The sequence below is a fragment of the Drosophila arizonae genome, chromosome 2 (assembly GCF_054131065.1).
Source record: "Drosophila arizonae isolate 15081-1271.41 chromosome 2, UAZ_ARI_1.0, whole genome shotgun sequence".
Taxonomy (NCBI): domain Eukaryota; kingdom Metazoa; phylum Arthropoda; class Insecta; order Diptera; family Drosophilidae; genus Drosophila; species Drosophila arizonae.
In genome coordinates this window covers 31774542-31788764 of record NC_142922.1, presented here as the reverse complement: position 1 = coordinate 31788764, position 14223 = coordinate 31774542, and the positions used below count along the sequence as shown (strand labels likewise).

The 14223-nt window shown below is 35.1% G+C and overlaps 1 protein-coding gene and 1 long non-coding RNA gene across 3 annotated transcripts; one reads left to right on the top strand and one right to left on the bottom strand.

Annotated features, from left to right (window-relative positions):
• Positions 1-885: 885 nt before the first annotated feature.
• Positions 886-7881, bottom strand: LOC149270905 (uncharacterized). 2 transcript variants are annotated; one of them, XR_016270545.1, is made up of 6 exons: positions 7728-7881; positions 6837-7659; positions 3840-3913; positions 1462-1646; positions 967-1393; positions 886-900 (listed from the first exon to the last, which is right to left on the bottom strand). It is a non-coding gene; the product is annotated as an uncharacterized LOC149270905 (long non-coding RNA). The 2 variants fall into 2 exon arrangements; XR_016270543.1 differs by lacking the exon at positions 886-900 and having other exon boundaries at positions 1200-1393; positions 6837-7166; positions 7233-7659.
• A 55-nt stretch (positions 7882-7936) lies between these two features.
• On the top strand, positions 7937-12593 carry LOC108609726 (synaptic vesicle glycoprotein 2B). Its single transcript, XM_089471454.1, has 11 exons — positions 7937-8008; positions 9809-10066; positions 10127-10289; positions 10353-10531; positions 10611-10792; positions 10856-11040; positions 11532-11685; positions 11748-11862; positions 11951-12110; positions 12255-12382; positions 12449-12593. The coding sequence occupies exons 2-11, from the start codon at positions 9844-9846 to the stop codon at positions 12502-12504; spliced, it is 1545 nt and encodes a 514-aa protein (XP_089327580.1). The 5' UTR covers positions 7937-8008; positions 9809-9843; the 3' UTR covers positions 12505-12593.
• Positions 12594-14223: the final 1630 nt, after the last annotated feature.

The following is a 14223-nucleotide window of genomic DNA, read 5'->3' as shown; positions in this document are numbered from 1 at the left end:
TCTATATAGCCCTGTCCGTCCGTCCGTCTGTCCGTCTGTTCGTATGTTTGAATGCGTGGATTTCAGTAAATTTGTCAATAGAATATGCAGATCATATGCTGAAAGTTTCATTAAATTCCGTTAGGTCAATCGACGTTAAAAAATAATAAAATGCTTGGCCAATTAACAAACGCACGTGCAGCAGCTTCGTATACGTGTGCACACACATTCAAACTTCTAGACATTCTTAGAATCACATCAGCTGTTAGTTTGGTTTAGTTTTGCTAGATGGCGCTGCAGCAGAGAATATATTTCAGTTTTGCCAGTGCGGCTTCTAAAAGTGAGGTGGTGTAGTGAGTAGAGGCGTGACGCTCGATCGAAAAGTCTCGGGTTCGAATCCCGAGCGCGCAACTGACGGTAATCTTTCTTTATTATTTCAAAATGTTTATATATTTTATGAAATGAGTTTTGTATTTCATTTATATTTTGAAATACATCAAAATTGAAATTTTAGCCATACTATGTGCGTTTTTATTAGTTTAGTTCAGGGTAGTATCTAGCCGAGAACTTTCGACTAGAGTTTTCTTACTTGTTTTTAAATTATATAGATTTATATAATTAAATAGTTTTTTTTTTTTTTTAATTTTAAGTACAACAATTTTTTTCTTTAAACAAAATTTTAACACAATTTGTGATCTTCGTGATGTGGCCGGAAAAGAATGAATTGAGCCATATGGCTCTTTTTATAGGGCCTCTCTCTTTCTCTCGTTTGGTACGAAGTGAAGCTGGTGCAGTTTGCCAGCTGTGTCCCAAAGCTTTAAAGGTTTCCTTGAAAGCTCAAGTGCGAAAGCTTAGATATTGAAAGCTCAGCTTAGCAATTCAGCAGTGCAGGCAACAAAGTTGTCGGAAATGGAATGCACTCTATATATGTGCATGCAATGACCATTACAATTTGTAATTAGATTACACGTACAAAGAAGTACTCACTGCAGATGTTAAATAAGTACAGTTACAAATGTCAAATGAGTAATTTTAACAGTTTCAGATGTCCGGTGCATCTGAATGTAGATAAATATATGACTTATTCTTCAAGGTGTTACGGATTTGGCTAAATCAGCCACTTTCGATAAGAGAAGTCTTAGGTACTCAAGCTGGTTTAGTTCAAAACCAATTTGTAGACTTTGTGTGAATACCCGCAATAATAAATTGGACAAGCTCAATTTATTTGCTCATTATGAATTGTTTATTTGAATATGCATTATATATCAAACACCAATAATAGCTGTTAAGACTGTGGTTTTGGTGGCCGTGCAGGTAGCGGTGGTGGCGTTGCTGCCTTCAATAGATCGTCAGGGCCATCAGTAGAAGCATAGCAGCCCGATGCCAAGATAGCTAGCACAGCAGAGAGAAGTATCTGTGAGTAAAGGCCACAAAAAAATAAGATAATTACTTGTTAGAGAGTAAACATATTTGTCTTCTTACCAGTTTCATGTTGATTTTAGCTTCCGTTAAAACGAAGATATCACTTGGGCTTGGCCCTTCCATTTTATACCCTTTTCAAAAGCATGACTACAGCGAATCGAAATAGATATGCGTATCCGTAATGTATCGATTTCACAAAATAATTTCCTTAACTTCTCCGAATTATAATATTATTTGCACTGGAACTAAATCATGTGTAACATCACATTTACTATACTTTCAGGACGGAAGTCTCTAGTACTTGATTATACCCTGAACCCATTGAAAATGGGAAATCAGGGTATAATGGTTTTGTTAAAAGTATGTAACAGGCAGAAGGAGGCGTGGCAGACCCCACAAAGTATATATATTCTTGATCAGGGCGACGAGCTGAGTCGATTTGGCCCTGTCCGTCTGTCTGTCCGTCCGTCCGTCCGTCCGTCCGTCCGTCCGTCCGTCCGTCCGTCCGTCCGTCCGTATGTATGAACGCGTCGATTTCAGAAGATATAAGAGCTAGAGACTTCAAATTTTTTTTTAAATGTCCGTAATTACAGCGCGCATATCAAGTTTATCATTAAAAATCGATAACCCATCCCGATCTTTTTTATCGATTAAAAACCTTATCGAAAACCAGTTATAAAATTATATCTTCTACACCTTTATTGCTAGAGTCTCCAAATTTTTAATGTATGCTTATATGCAATTTATACAATTTCGGTTTTTGTTAAAATTAACCCCCCACCCTTAAATTCACCCCCTCACCCTCACTTTTGTAAAAAGCGTATTTCAAATACTAGAGACTTGGGCTTTGGAATATACACACACATTCACCATATGATTACGCTCTAAAAGTTTCATTAAGATCGTATGTCTACAAAAGAAATTATTTAACAAATAAATTCTCATAATATTGCCCACACTGCAGCGCAGCCCAAGCGCAGTCGCTGCTTACTGCGCAGTTAGCAGAGCGCTGGCTTATCCGTGCGTGTGGATGCATGTGTATGTATGTGTGCATAAAAGAAGTGCAGAATGATTAGAATATCAGCTTGGAGGGTTCAGGGTATCTCCTAGTCGAGCAGTCTCGACTGGAGCTTTCTTACTTGTTTTTTTATTAATTTGGATATGAGCAGGGGAAAAAGGTGAGTAGTATCCGATTTTCCAAATAATATTTAGATTATAAGTTAAGCAGATCTAGATCAGCTTCAAATATAACCAATAAGTCAAAAGGTTTGCATTTTTGCTAAACTGGCCAAAATTCAACAGAACACGTAGCTCATATTTATGGGGACATTTGAATCATTATTGATTATTTTCTCGGGTTGTTGAAAATATATAAAATATCAAAATGCAGTAGAATCCGGTTATAACGACTCCGCTTAAAGCGTGCGCTGCAGTGTGCGCTTACTATGAAAACTTAATTGTTTAATAACTTATTTTATGGACGTACGATCTTCATGAAACTTTCAGATTATGATTATAACATGAATACGCATGTAATTGCCAAAGCACAAGTCTCTAGTATTTGAAATACGATTTTTACAAAAGTGAGGGTGAGGGGGTGAATTTAGAGGTGGGGGGTGAATTTTAACAAAAACCGAAATTGTATAAATTGCATGTAAGCATACATTAAAAATTTGGAGACTCTAGCAGTAAAGGTGTAGAAGATATAATTTTATAACTGATTTTCGATAGGGTTTTTTATCGATAAAAATATCGGGATGAGTTATCGATTTTTAATGATAAACTTGATATGCGCGTTGTAATTACGGACATTTTAAAAAAATTTGAAGTCTCTAGCTCTTATATCTTCTGAAATCGACGCGTTCAAACATACGGACAGACGGACAGACAGACGGACAGGGCCAAATCAACTCAGCTCGTCACCCTGATCAAGAGTATATATACTTTGTGGGGTCTGCCACGCCTCCTTCTGCCTGTTACATATATTTCAACAAAACCATTATACCCTGATTTCCCATTGAAAATGGGTTCAGGGTATAAAAAGGGAACATAAATTGTTGTTACTTATATATTTTGTACTCCTTGCATAAAGTAGAAACTGCACACAATATATGTTTTATATATTTAATTTGCTTATTTATATTTTTATTTCCAGTTGCTGGTGTGCTGTCTATTTTTATTCCCAATCCAACGAAAGCTGTTTTCGCTTAAATATTTAATAGCTTTATTGTAGCTTTTAAGTTTTCAGATAAATATTTCTAAGGATATCCTGTATATATTGTAGAATCGTAGTCTTTCTTATCATGTAACATGTTTAAAGTGATTGTTTTATTTTAGTAAGTATTCATAGTGTTTCATTTATTATGAATAACATGATAATCTTTTAATACATGTATATGTAATCGTAGACCTATACATTTATTTGTTTACTTATTTACCTCACATACTCAATATATTCTCTTCCTTCTCACGACGACGTCGTGACGTTGAGAACGTCGAACCAGTCTTTCGCCTGTAAATAAAAGAGAATTCATTTGGTTGCTTTCATTATAATATAATAATCAAACTTGCTGTTTTAAAAAGTTCATAGCACTCCGCCGAATAATGACAAGAACTGATTTAATGCCATTTTAACTTTTTGGCGTGCAGCCCTTGCAAAAGGTAAATTTTGTAGACATGTCACCCGCTTTGATATTTATCGTCTTTGTTAATATGGCCACGGATTTCCCGGTTATAACAATTCCGTAATCTAGAAAATGATTTCTAATCAATTTTAGGCACATTCGAACACCTTTAAAGAAAAACCTGAGCGAAATTCCATTTCAATAAAAAGTATAAAAAATTAGAAAAAAAAACTAGTTTAAATTATTTATTACCCCGCACAAGTACTTTCGTGTAGAAACGCTGTAGGACTTGTTGGTTTCAGTTGTGTTTATTGAATTAATGTACTTACAATAAAAATCAGTTAAAGTCTTATTTGAAGTGCATTTACTTGATTGAGTGCATTTACTTGTATATTAAGTGTACGCCACTATTTGTCGGATATATACATATATATATAATTAGATATATGTTATGAGTCGAATAAATGCCGCGACATATGCTAACAGCATCGCTAATGTAAATTAAAAGACGAAGTCAGAGTTAGATTATGACAACTTGCTTTATTGAACAATAGCTTAAGACTGACAATTGTGTGTCTATTGAATTATAAATTGAACTCTAACAGAATTCTTGCAACTTTTTTGGTGATGCATGTTGCTGGAAAGAAATGTTTATATGTGGATGATGCATGTTGCTGAGAACGAATTTATTCTGATTGTGCTTTTATTTCGATCTCTGCCGATCGTGAGGAGAAGCGCCGGTTTGGCCGCTCTCTGTGTACAATTACCAAGCTTGGGAATGTTTAAATTAGTATATGGAAGAGAAGCGTCGGCTTGGCTGATCTTTGTTTATAATTGCCAAGTTTGGGAATATTTACATTAATTATTCGGCTATGGGAACAGCGTTTGGATATTGTGGACGTAATCTCTATGATTATGTCACTATAAACATATATTATTATATGAAACATACTGAATTCGAGTCTCGGACATATTCATATGTAGTTTCACTTAAAATTTTTACTACTGGCACTAAAAATATATTTATACTCATTCACGAAAGTGAATCAGTATATTGGTTTTGTGCAATGTCCGTCTTGCTGTCTGTCCGTCTGTCCGTCCGTCCGTCTGTCCGTCTGTCCGTCTGTCCGTCTGTCCGTCTGTCCGTATGAACGCAATCTATTTCGGCGCTATTGAAGCTAGAGACTTGAAATTTGGAACACATACTCGTGTATATCTCCGATTTATAAAGTGTTAAAATTTTCCCGATCCGCCCACTAGGGGCGTGGCAAATCGGAAAATGCATTTTCCGATATACCAGAAATCATGTTTGTTGAAGAGCTAGAAAGCTGAAACTTGGTATGCGTTGACCACCCAAGATCACGAGCTATGGCGGATATATCTACGCCCATTGGGGGCGTGGCAAATCGGATAAAACTGTATCTCCTAAAGTTGTAAACCTAGAATGCTGAAATTTTGCACGTCAGCTAATGGTATGATTCTATAAAGTCTGAAGATAAATTATAAGTCTACGCCCGTTGGGGGCGTGGCAAATCGGACCTGAAGATATAGTGATTTTTTAAATTCTCCTATATTTTGGACACTATTGATGGCAGAGACCTCAAATTTTGTATATATACTCGGACTGATCACCCAAGACCAAAAAGTTTTGTCGGATATATGTCCGCCCACAGGGGGCGTGGCAAACCGCAAAAGTTTATATCTCCTAAAGTATAATAGCTAGAATTTGGATAGTTGAGTTACTGGTAGCCTCCTCTATCGATTCCCCAAAAATAATTTTTACGCCTCTTTAGGGGCGTGGTATATCGAAAAATACCCTGTAATTTTCACATTTTTTTAGGGTAAGCATTCAAACTTTGCAGTTAGGGTAACGTTATCTCTTTCTAAAAACTGACCAAAAATGAGGTGTTTACGCCCAGTTGGGGCGTGGCAAATCGGAAAAACCTGTATATTCTACAGTATTAGAACGAAACTTAACTACTAAATTGTTGATGGGATGTGAATGAGTATTCCGCAGTCGGTAACGCCCGACTGCAACGTTCTTACTTGTTTCTTTTGGACATGCTGAATAACATCTTCTTGACCTCACAATGTCATCAGAATTACAATTTCCCTCCGGTTTTTATACCCTGAACCCATTGAAAAATGGGTATAATGGTTTTGTGAAAAAGTATGTAACGGGCACAAGGAATCATCGCAGATCCCATAAAGTATAAACATATATTCTTGATCAGCCAGGTGAATCTATATAGCCCTGTCCGTCCGTCCGTCTGTCCGTCTGTTCGTATGTTTGAATGCGTGGATTTCAGTAAATTTGTCAATAGAATATGCAGATCATATGCTGAAAGTTTCATTAAATTCCGTTAGGTCAATCGACGTTAAAAAATAATAAAATGCTTGGCCAATTAACAAACGCACGTGCAGCAGCTTCGTATACGTGTGCACACACATTCAAACTTCTAGACATTCTTAGAATCACATCAGCTGTTAGTTTGGTTTAGTTTTGCTAGATGGCGCTGCAGCAGAGAATATATTTCAGTTTTGCCAGTGCGGCTTCTAAAAGTGAGGTGGTGTAGTGAGTAGAGGCGTGACGCTCGATCGAAAAGTCTCGGGTTCGAATCCCGAGCGCGCAACTGACGGTAATCTTTCTTTATTATTTCAAAATGTTTATATATTTTATGAAATGAGTTTTGTATTTCATTTATATTTTGAAATACATCAAAATTGAAATTTTAGCCATACTATGTGCGTTTTTATTAGTTTAGTTCAGGGTAGTATCTAGCCGAGAACTTTCGACTAGAGTTTTCTTACTTGTTTTTAAATTATATAGATTTATATAATTAAATAGTTTTTTTTTTTTTAATTTTAAGTACAACAATTTTTTTCTTTAAACAAAATTTTAACACAATTTGTGATCTTCGTGATGTGGCCGGAAAAGAATGAATTGAGCCATATGGCTCTTTTTATAGGGCCTCTCTCTTTCTCTCGTTTGGTACGAAGTGAAGCTGGTGCAGTTTGCCAGCTGTGTCCCAAAGCTTTAAAGGTTTCCTTGAAAGCTCAAGTGCGAAAGCTTAGATATTGAAAGCTCAGCTTAGCAATTCAGCAGTGCAGGCAACAAAGTTGTCGGAAATGGAATGCACTCTATATATGTGCATGCAATGACCATTACAATTTGTAATTAGATTACACGTACAAAGAAGTACTCACTGCAGATGTTAAATAAGTACAGTTACAAATGTCAAATGAGTAATTTTAACAGTTTCAGATGTCCGGTGCATCTGAATGTAGATAAATATATGACTTATTCTTCAAGGTGTTACGGATTTGGCTAAATCAGCCACTTTCGATAAGAGAAGTCTTAGGTACTCAAGCTGGTTTAGTTCAAAACCAATTTGTAGACTTAGTGTGAATACCCGCAATAATAAATTGGACAAGCTCAATTTATTTGCTCATTATGAATTGTTTATTTGAATATGCATTATATATCAAACACCAATAATAGCTGTTAAGACTGTGGTTTTGGTGGCCGTGGTGGTAGCGGTGGTGGCGTTGCTGCCTTCAATAGATCTTCAGGGCCATCAGTAGAAGCATAGCAGCCCGATGCCAAGATAGCTAGCACAGCAGAGAGAAGTATCTGTGAGTAAAGGCCACAAAAAAATAAGATAATTACTTGTTAGAGAGTAAACATATTTGTCTTCTTACCAGTTTCATGTTGATTTTAGCTTCCGTTAAAACGAAGATATCACTTGGGCTTGGCCCTTCCATTTTATACCCTTTTCAAAAGCATGACTACAGCGAATCGAAATAGATATGCGTATCCGTAATGTATCGATTTCACAAAATAATTTCCTTAACTTCTCCGAATTATAATATTATTTGCACTGGAACTAAATCATGTGTAACATCACATTTACTATACTTTCAGGACGGAAGTCTCTAGTACTTGAATTTTTTATTAATTTGGATATGAGCAGGGGAAAAAGGTGAGTAGTATCCGATTTTCCAAATAATATTTAGATTATAAGTTAAGCAGATCTAGATCAGCTTCAAATATAGCCAATAAGTCAAAAGGTTTGCATTTTTGCTAAACTGGCCAAAATTCAACAGAACACGTAGCTCATATTTATGGGGACATTTGAATCATTATTGATTATTTTCTCGGGTTGTTGAAAATATATAAAATATCAAAATGCAGTAGAATCCGGTTATAACGACTCCGCTTAAAGCGTCCAACCGGTTATGTCGACGAAAATTTGATGTCTTGGTTAGTCCCCATACAAACTTATATGAAAGAGCCTCCGCTTAGTACGTCTCCGCTTTTAACGACAATCCGCTTATGCCGACGTTTTTTTTTTTTTTTTTTTTTCATATTTTTGAGTCAATCACCGGTTAATACGACGTGATAACAAAAAATCCCGAAATAATTACAGCAAATTTCAGCATAAAAAGACTATGTTCAAAATGTAAACATGTATGTATTGATCGGTGATCAGTACCCTTGCTTGTGTGCTGAGAGAGACAAAGTACAATGCCGACATCACAAAAATTTTTGTAAACCATGTTATTGAAAGAAGTTTATAAAAAATGGTTAATTTGATTACAAATTTAGATTGTTTTATAGTAAAAGCTATTACGAACATGGCAACCGTAAAAAAATTAAAAAAAAAAAAATATATATATTTTTTACTCTTTCTGGTTAAAGCGTCCTCCGGGTATAGCGACGTAAAATCGACGGTCCCTTGAGTGTTGCTATAACCGGATTCTACTGCATTTATATTTTTTGTGTAAAATTATATTTATATCGGAATATTTTTTGCCCAGATATCGATCTTTATACGATATTTTTTATATATTTGTGTTAGTCACTGTTGTAATTAGTGAACCAACCGCAAAAATACAAAAATATAATATGATGAAAACGTATTATTCTGACTTCAATTCAATATATGCTTTATTTCCAAATTATTGCATGTTACATGTAGGTAACAGGCAGAAGGAGGCGTGGCAGACCCCACAAAGTATATATATTCTTGATCAGGGCGACGAACTGAGTCGATTTAGCTCTGTCCGTCTGTCCGTATGTTTGAACGCGTCGATCTCAGAAGATATAAGAGTTAGAGACAAATTTTTTTCCTAGGTCCGTGTATAGCACGCGCATACCGAGTTTTATTTTAAATATCGATAACTTGCCACGTTATTTTGCTATCGATTAAAAACATTATAGAAAACCAGTAATAAATGTATATGTCCAACATCTTTAAAGCTAGAGTCCCTTAATGTTTTATGTATACTTATATGCATTTTATACAATTTCGGTTTTGTCAAAATTTACCCACCTCTAATTCCACCCCTCACCATTACAGTTGAAAAAGACGTATTTCAAATACAAGAGACTTGTGCATTGGCAAATACATGCATATATATGTAATATTAATAATCTGAAAGTTTCATGTAAAGAGTCCATCCACAAGAAGAGTTATTAAACAATTAAGTTCCCATAGTAAGCCAACACTGCAGCGAATGCGTGTTTAGGCGTGGGTGCTTGTGTGCGCGTATGTATATGTGTATGTGTGTGTGTGCAAAAAATGATTGAAATAGCTATTGCTCAAAGGGTTCAGGGGATCTCGTAGTCAAACAGTCTCGACTAGAGCTTTCTTACTTGTTTAAATGTAAAATTTGTTTTCATTATTGAAAAAAGTGATTATAGGCTTTCGAAAATTTTGTGATTATTTCATAAATCTAGAATGCCTAAAGTTTACTTTCAAAATTTCTCGAATTTTTAGTTGCACTCTATTTTATGATAGTAGTCGCGGTATAGATGGCCAAAGTAGTAGAAGCAGAGGAAACTGCAGATTTTGAGACGGCAATTTCAGCATGTGGCTTCGGTGTATTTAATGTTATAATTATTGTCTGCGCGCTCCCCTGCTTAACATCAATGGTATTCTCTGCCTCGGTGATATCTTATGTGATGCCAACGGCTGAGTGCGACTTGAACCTCAGCGTAATGGACATGGGAATGCTGAATGCGATGACCTATTCAGGTAAATGATATCGAATAGATATTGAGACGATAAAGGGCGACTTCTAACTGAGTTTTCTAGGCATGATTTTATCAGCCATACCGTGGGGCTTTGTATCGGACACACTCGGTCGTCGCCCGGTTCTAATCTATGGCGGTTTCATTGACGGTATCTTCGTCCTCTGCTCGGCCCTAAGTCAAAATTCAATCCAATTGATGATATTTAAATTCTTCGATGGACTAGCGTGGGTATCAAGCTAGTCTTATATGCTGTCCTTGGCCCAATTATATCTACTACCTTCCTGCAGTATCTGCGGCCCCTTTGCGGTTGTCATCAGCTATCTGGCCGAGTTCCATGGCCAGAAGCACAGGCACTATATAATGTTCCTTATCGGCTTATGTGTTTCCGTTGGAGCAATGACATTGCCATTACTGGCCTACTTAATACTGCCACGGCACATTTCTTTTAAATTGGGAGCCATGAAGTGTAAGTTGAGTCCTTATACTTGCTGTCGGCTTTTCTCGACTGCAATGGTGTTTCTTGTGCTCATAATTTTCCTTTTCAGTTCACACATGGCAGGTGTTTTTGGCTATTTTGGCTCTGCCAACTTTTTTAAGTGGACTTCTGCATATCTTTCTGCCGGAAAGTCCCAAGTTTCTTATGGCCCACGGCTACTACAGCAAAGCGTTAGAATGTTTTCAACGTATTTACGCAATGAACAAGCGCACAAGCCGCAAAGCTTATCCGGTAGGTTATAGGTTATTGGGTCATCTGAAGTTGAATGATCTTATTCTAATATCGGCAATCCAGATCAAAAGTGTGAGCGATGTTAAGCCAGAGCAAATGGAAGAAAATCAGTTATCGGTGATGCAGAGGTGCCGTAAGGCTAAGTTTATATTTTGTGAAGGACTAAAGCAGCTGAAACCAATGTGCAAATGCCCTTATCTGGGAGTGTCCATTCACGTTTATCTGCTGCACTTTTGCCAAATTATGTGGTAAATATTACAAATAATTTTTTAACAGCTATTCTTTACTTCTGCATATATACATATACAATTACATATACAATTTACTTATTTAAAAACTTTTTTGAAATCTGATCAATATAATCGATTTCTATTATTGTAATACACTTACGTATTGTATTTATATTTGAGCGTTTATCTTCGTAGTTTAGCACGTTACACTAAGCAAGAACATGTAAATAATCTTAGGAAAATATTTTGAAAAAGAAAGATATTTATCAAAAATACTTACTAAGAAATTAATATGATAAAAACTATTAACAAAACTGGTTAAGGATATTTTGAATGAAACGTTTCAGCCTTAAGAAATTTGAATAAAATATTAATTAAGAATTAGTTTGATATTGTAAGATACTAATTATTTACATAAGAATTATTAATTTATATTATTTATTATTTTGCAATTTAAAGCTTTCAAGGTTTTCATTTTAATCTCGGTCTCTACACACTGATACTTGCAGTGTAAACTCGATTCGTTTGTGGATGCCAAAAATCTTTGCCACGATGCACGCCTTTGAGGTGAGAGAATATGCGGATCGGAGCATGTGCGCAGTCCTCAAGCACAATTCCGAAATGAACTTCACAAAGGAGCAGAAAAGTCAGGAATGCGACATAGTAGGTAGGCGATTTGTTGGCCCAAAATTTCAAGCATTAAAATAATGAACCTGCTCATACAGCATCAACAACCAGGATCCTACACTGACAATATCATAGTTTCAGCCATTGGTCTTCTAGGATTTTTAATTGTTTTTCCCCTGCTGAGCTTTCAAGCATTCGCCAGCCACATGCTCAGTAAGTTTACCTCTATTTTAACATTAACATAACCTCTATTTTAACATAGGGCGCCCCACCTAACTAGACAAAAATTTGTTTTTTCCAGAGATCAGTCTGTTTGTAGCAACAATCCTCGTCGGGGGGCTGTACTTTACCAACTCGAGTCTCTCGATGCTTCTTATCTCTGCATTCTATTTAATGGTCATGGGGATCTGTGCGTCCACTATTATAAGTATGACTGTGGTATATTTTCCTACTTTGGTAAGGTATGTATGTCGAAAGGTCGAATTGAGTAGCAAAAAGTCGACTTCGGCTCATTGCTTGTAAGGGAGATGTGATATTTGTTTTTGCAGATATTTTATCATTTAGTCCATATACTACATTCACAATCTTTTTATTCCCCTTTGTAGAACAATAGTTCTGTTACTAATTATGACATTCGGACGTTTGGGTTCGGTAACTGGCAATATATTATTACCATTATTTATCAAAATCAACTGTTGGGCACCTTTTGTTTGGCTTACTTTTCTAATGCTGCGTAAGTATAAATAAATATTTTCTTACACAAATCTGTTAATATTCTGTAATTTTGTATTTTTTATAGTATCATTTGTAATGTCCTTGTTCCTGAAAGTTAATATTAAACAAGCACTTAACTGACAACAATGTATTAATAAAATTTAGTAATAATTTATAATACTATTATTTCATAGAAATCTATTGTCAAATATAGAAGATATATCAAATTGGCATCTTGCATTATTCCTTATACATATGTTTTAATTAATCAAGTCAGGCGAGTGTACTTTGTCATGACGACAAAGTAAATGCTGCACCTGGTCCTCGATGCCCTACTCAAAGTCTGACCACAAACAGCTGTCCCATGCTAATTATATTTGTAATAGCTCACAAATTGGATTGGAGTATATAGACTTTTTTCTGTGATAAAAGACTTAATAAACTGGAAAAGAGGCAGTTCCGAAAGGATCCATTAATGAAAATATGATTTACCAGTTCTACAAATACTCATAGATAATTTGTTTAGTCCTGTATTATCCAGTCGGCTGCACTCAACTAATACTCTTTTAATTTTTATTTGACTTCAATTAATAAGCACACGCAAAAATGAATTCTGATTGCGCTTGAGTAAATTTTAATGTACAATAGAAAAGAGTGATAGGAGAGGAAAGGGTCTTGTCTTTTGTTACAGTTTTTCTCGAAGTGGTGGAGTGAGTAAAATCAATAAAGACTTTTGCTCAGTGTCATTAAATGAAAATGTATTCTTAGGTTAAACCTATTTTAAAAAATCTTTAAATTCATCCAAGATTTATAACTAAGAGAGGAAAAACAGAGGACAAAAAAAAAAGTATATCAATTTCTGTTGTTGAAGTGGTCATATTTTCTTCACTCTTTATATTTTCTGTTCAGCAAAAGATGAAAAGTGTTGAAAGAGCGCTGAGCAATCAGCTCCATTCCAACCATTTCACATGAAAGCTATTTCTCAGTCATCAAAGCAAAGTCAATGGTAATTGACACAAGTTTCCTTGTAAAGTGGAAGTGTTCTTTGCCGTTCCATTCGCTTAGTTGGTATCGAAATTAATAGTTTAGGATTTCCATTCAGACAAATAGATTGTCCATCTAAAGGCATTTGACAAAGTTGTGTCGAATAAAAGTCATTTATTTGAGCATTTCAGAATTAAATGTAGTTTGCCCAATATGTAAACGTATTTGGTTCCTATTTATTTTATTGACAAGTGTTTATCCAATCAATTGAAATAAGAATAGAAAGATCCGACGATTTTTTGACATTCCTACTAATTTTGTTTATTTATTTCGTTCACAGTTATTATATTATTTATTTATTTTAAAGTCGCATCTTATTTACTATACGTATATCAGAAGCCCCCTGAAATATTTCGTTGCCTGCTTCCAGCATAGATATAAAACGTTTTAAATTTCTCTCCATTTCATATAATCTTTTGTTTCCCTTTTGGATTCAACTCAAAACTGAAATCATATGCGATAGCCAAAAAGTTTAATATGAATTTATGAATTTTTGTCCAAAAATAGAGACAAAAGTGAGGAGGAACTTTACTGATAGCAGATTCCTTCACGTGTACGTTGCATTAGACTAATATAGTATTAATACTTGCTGAAATTATTTTCTAAAGTACAAATGCTTGTAAAAAAAAAAGAATCTGAATTCCGAAAAACATAAAACTTTGAATAGTTATAATAATGTATCATATTTTTTATAGTTCAGCCATAGTATTTAATCCTTGTGATTATAATGCATATTTAATATATGTATTAACATACAAAAATGGAAAGTATGATTTATTACGCTGCCAAATATTTGATTGGTAAAAGTGTAACGTA

Bases quoted from the DNA above. Each gene is read 5' to 3' on its own strand.
- LOC108609726 (XM_089471454.1), top strand. From the start codon at position 9,844: ATGGCCAAAGTAGTAGAAGCAGAGGAAACTGCAGATTTTGAGACGGCA. The intron at 10,793-10,855 runs GTAGGTTATAGG...TCGGCAATCCAG, and splicing joins CAAGCCGCAAAGCTTATCCG to ATCAAAAGTGTGAGCGATGT. The intron at 12,383-12,448 runs GTAAGTATAAAT...TATTTTTTATAG, and splicing joins GCTTACTTTTCTAATGCTGC to TATCATTTGTAATGTCCTTG.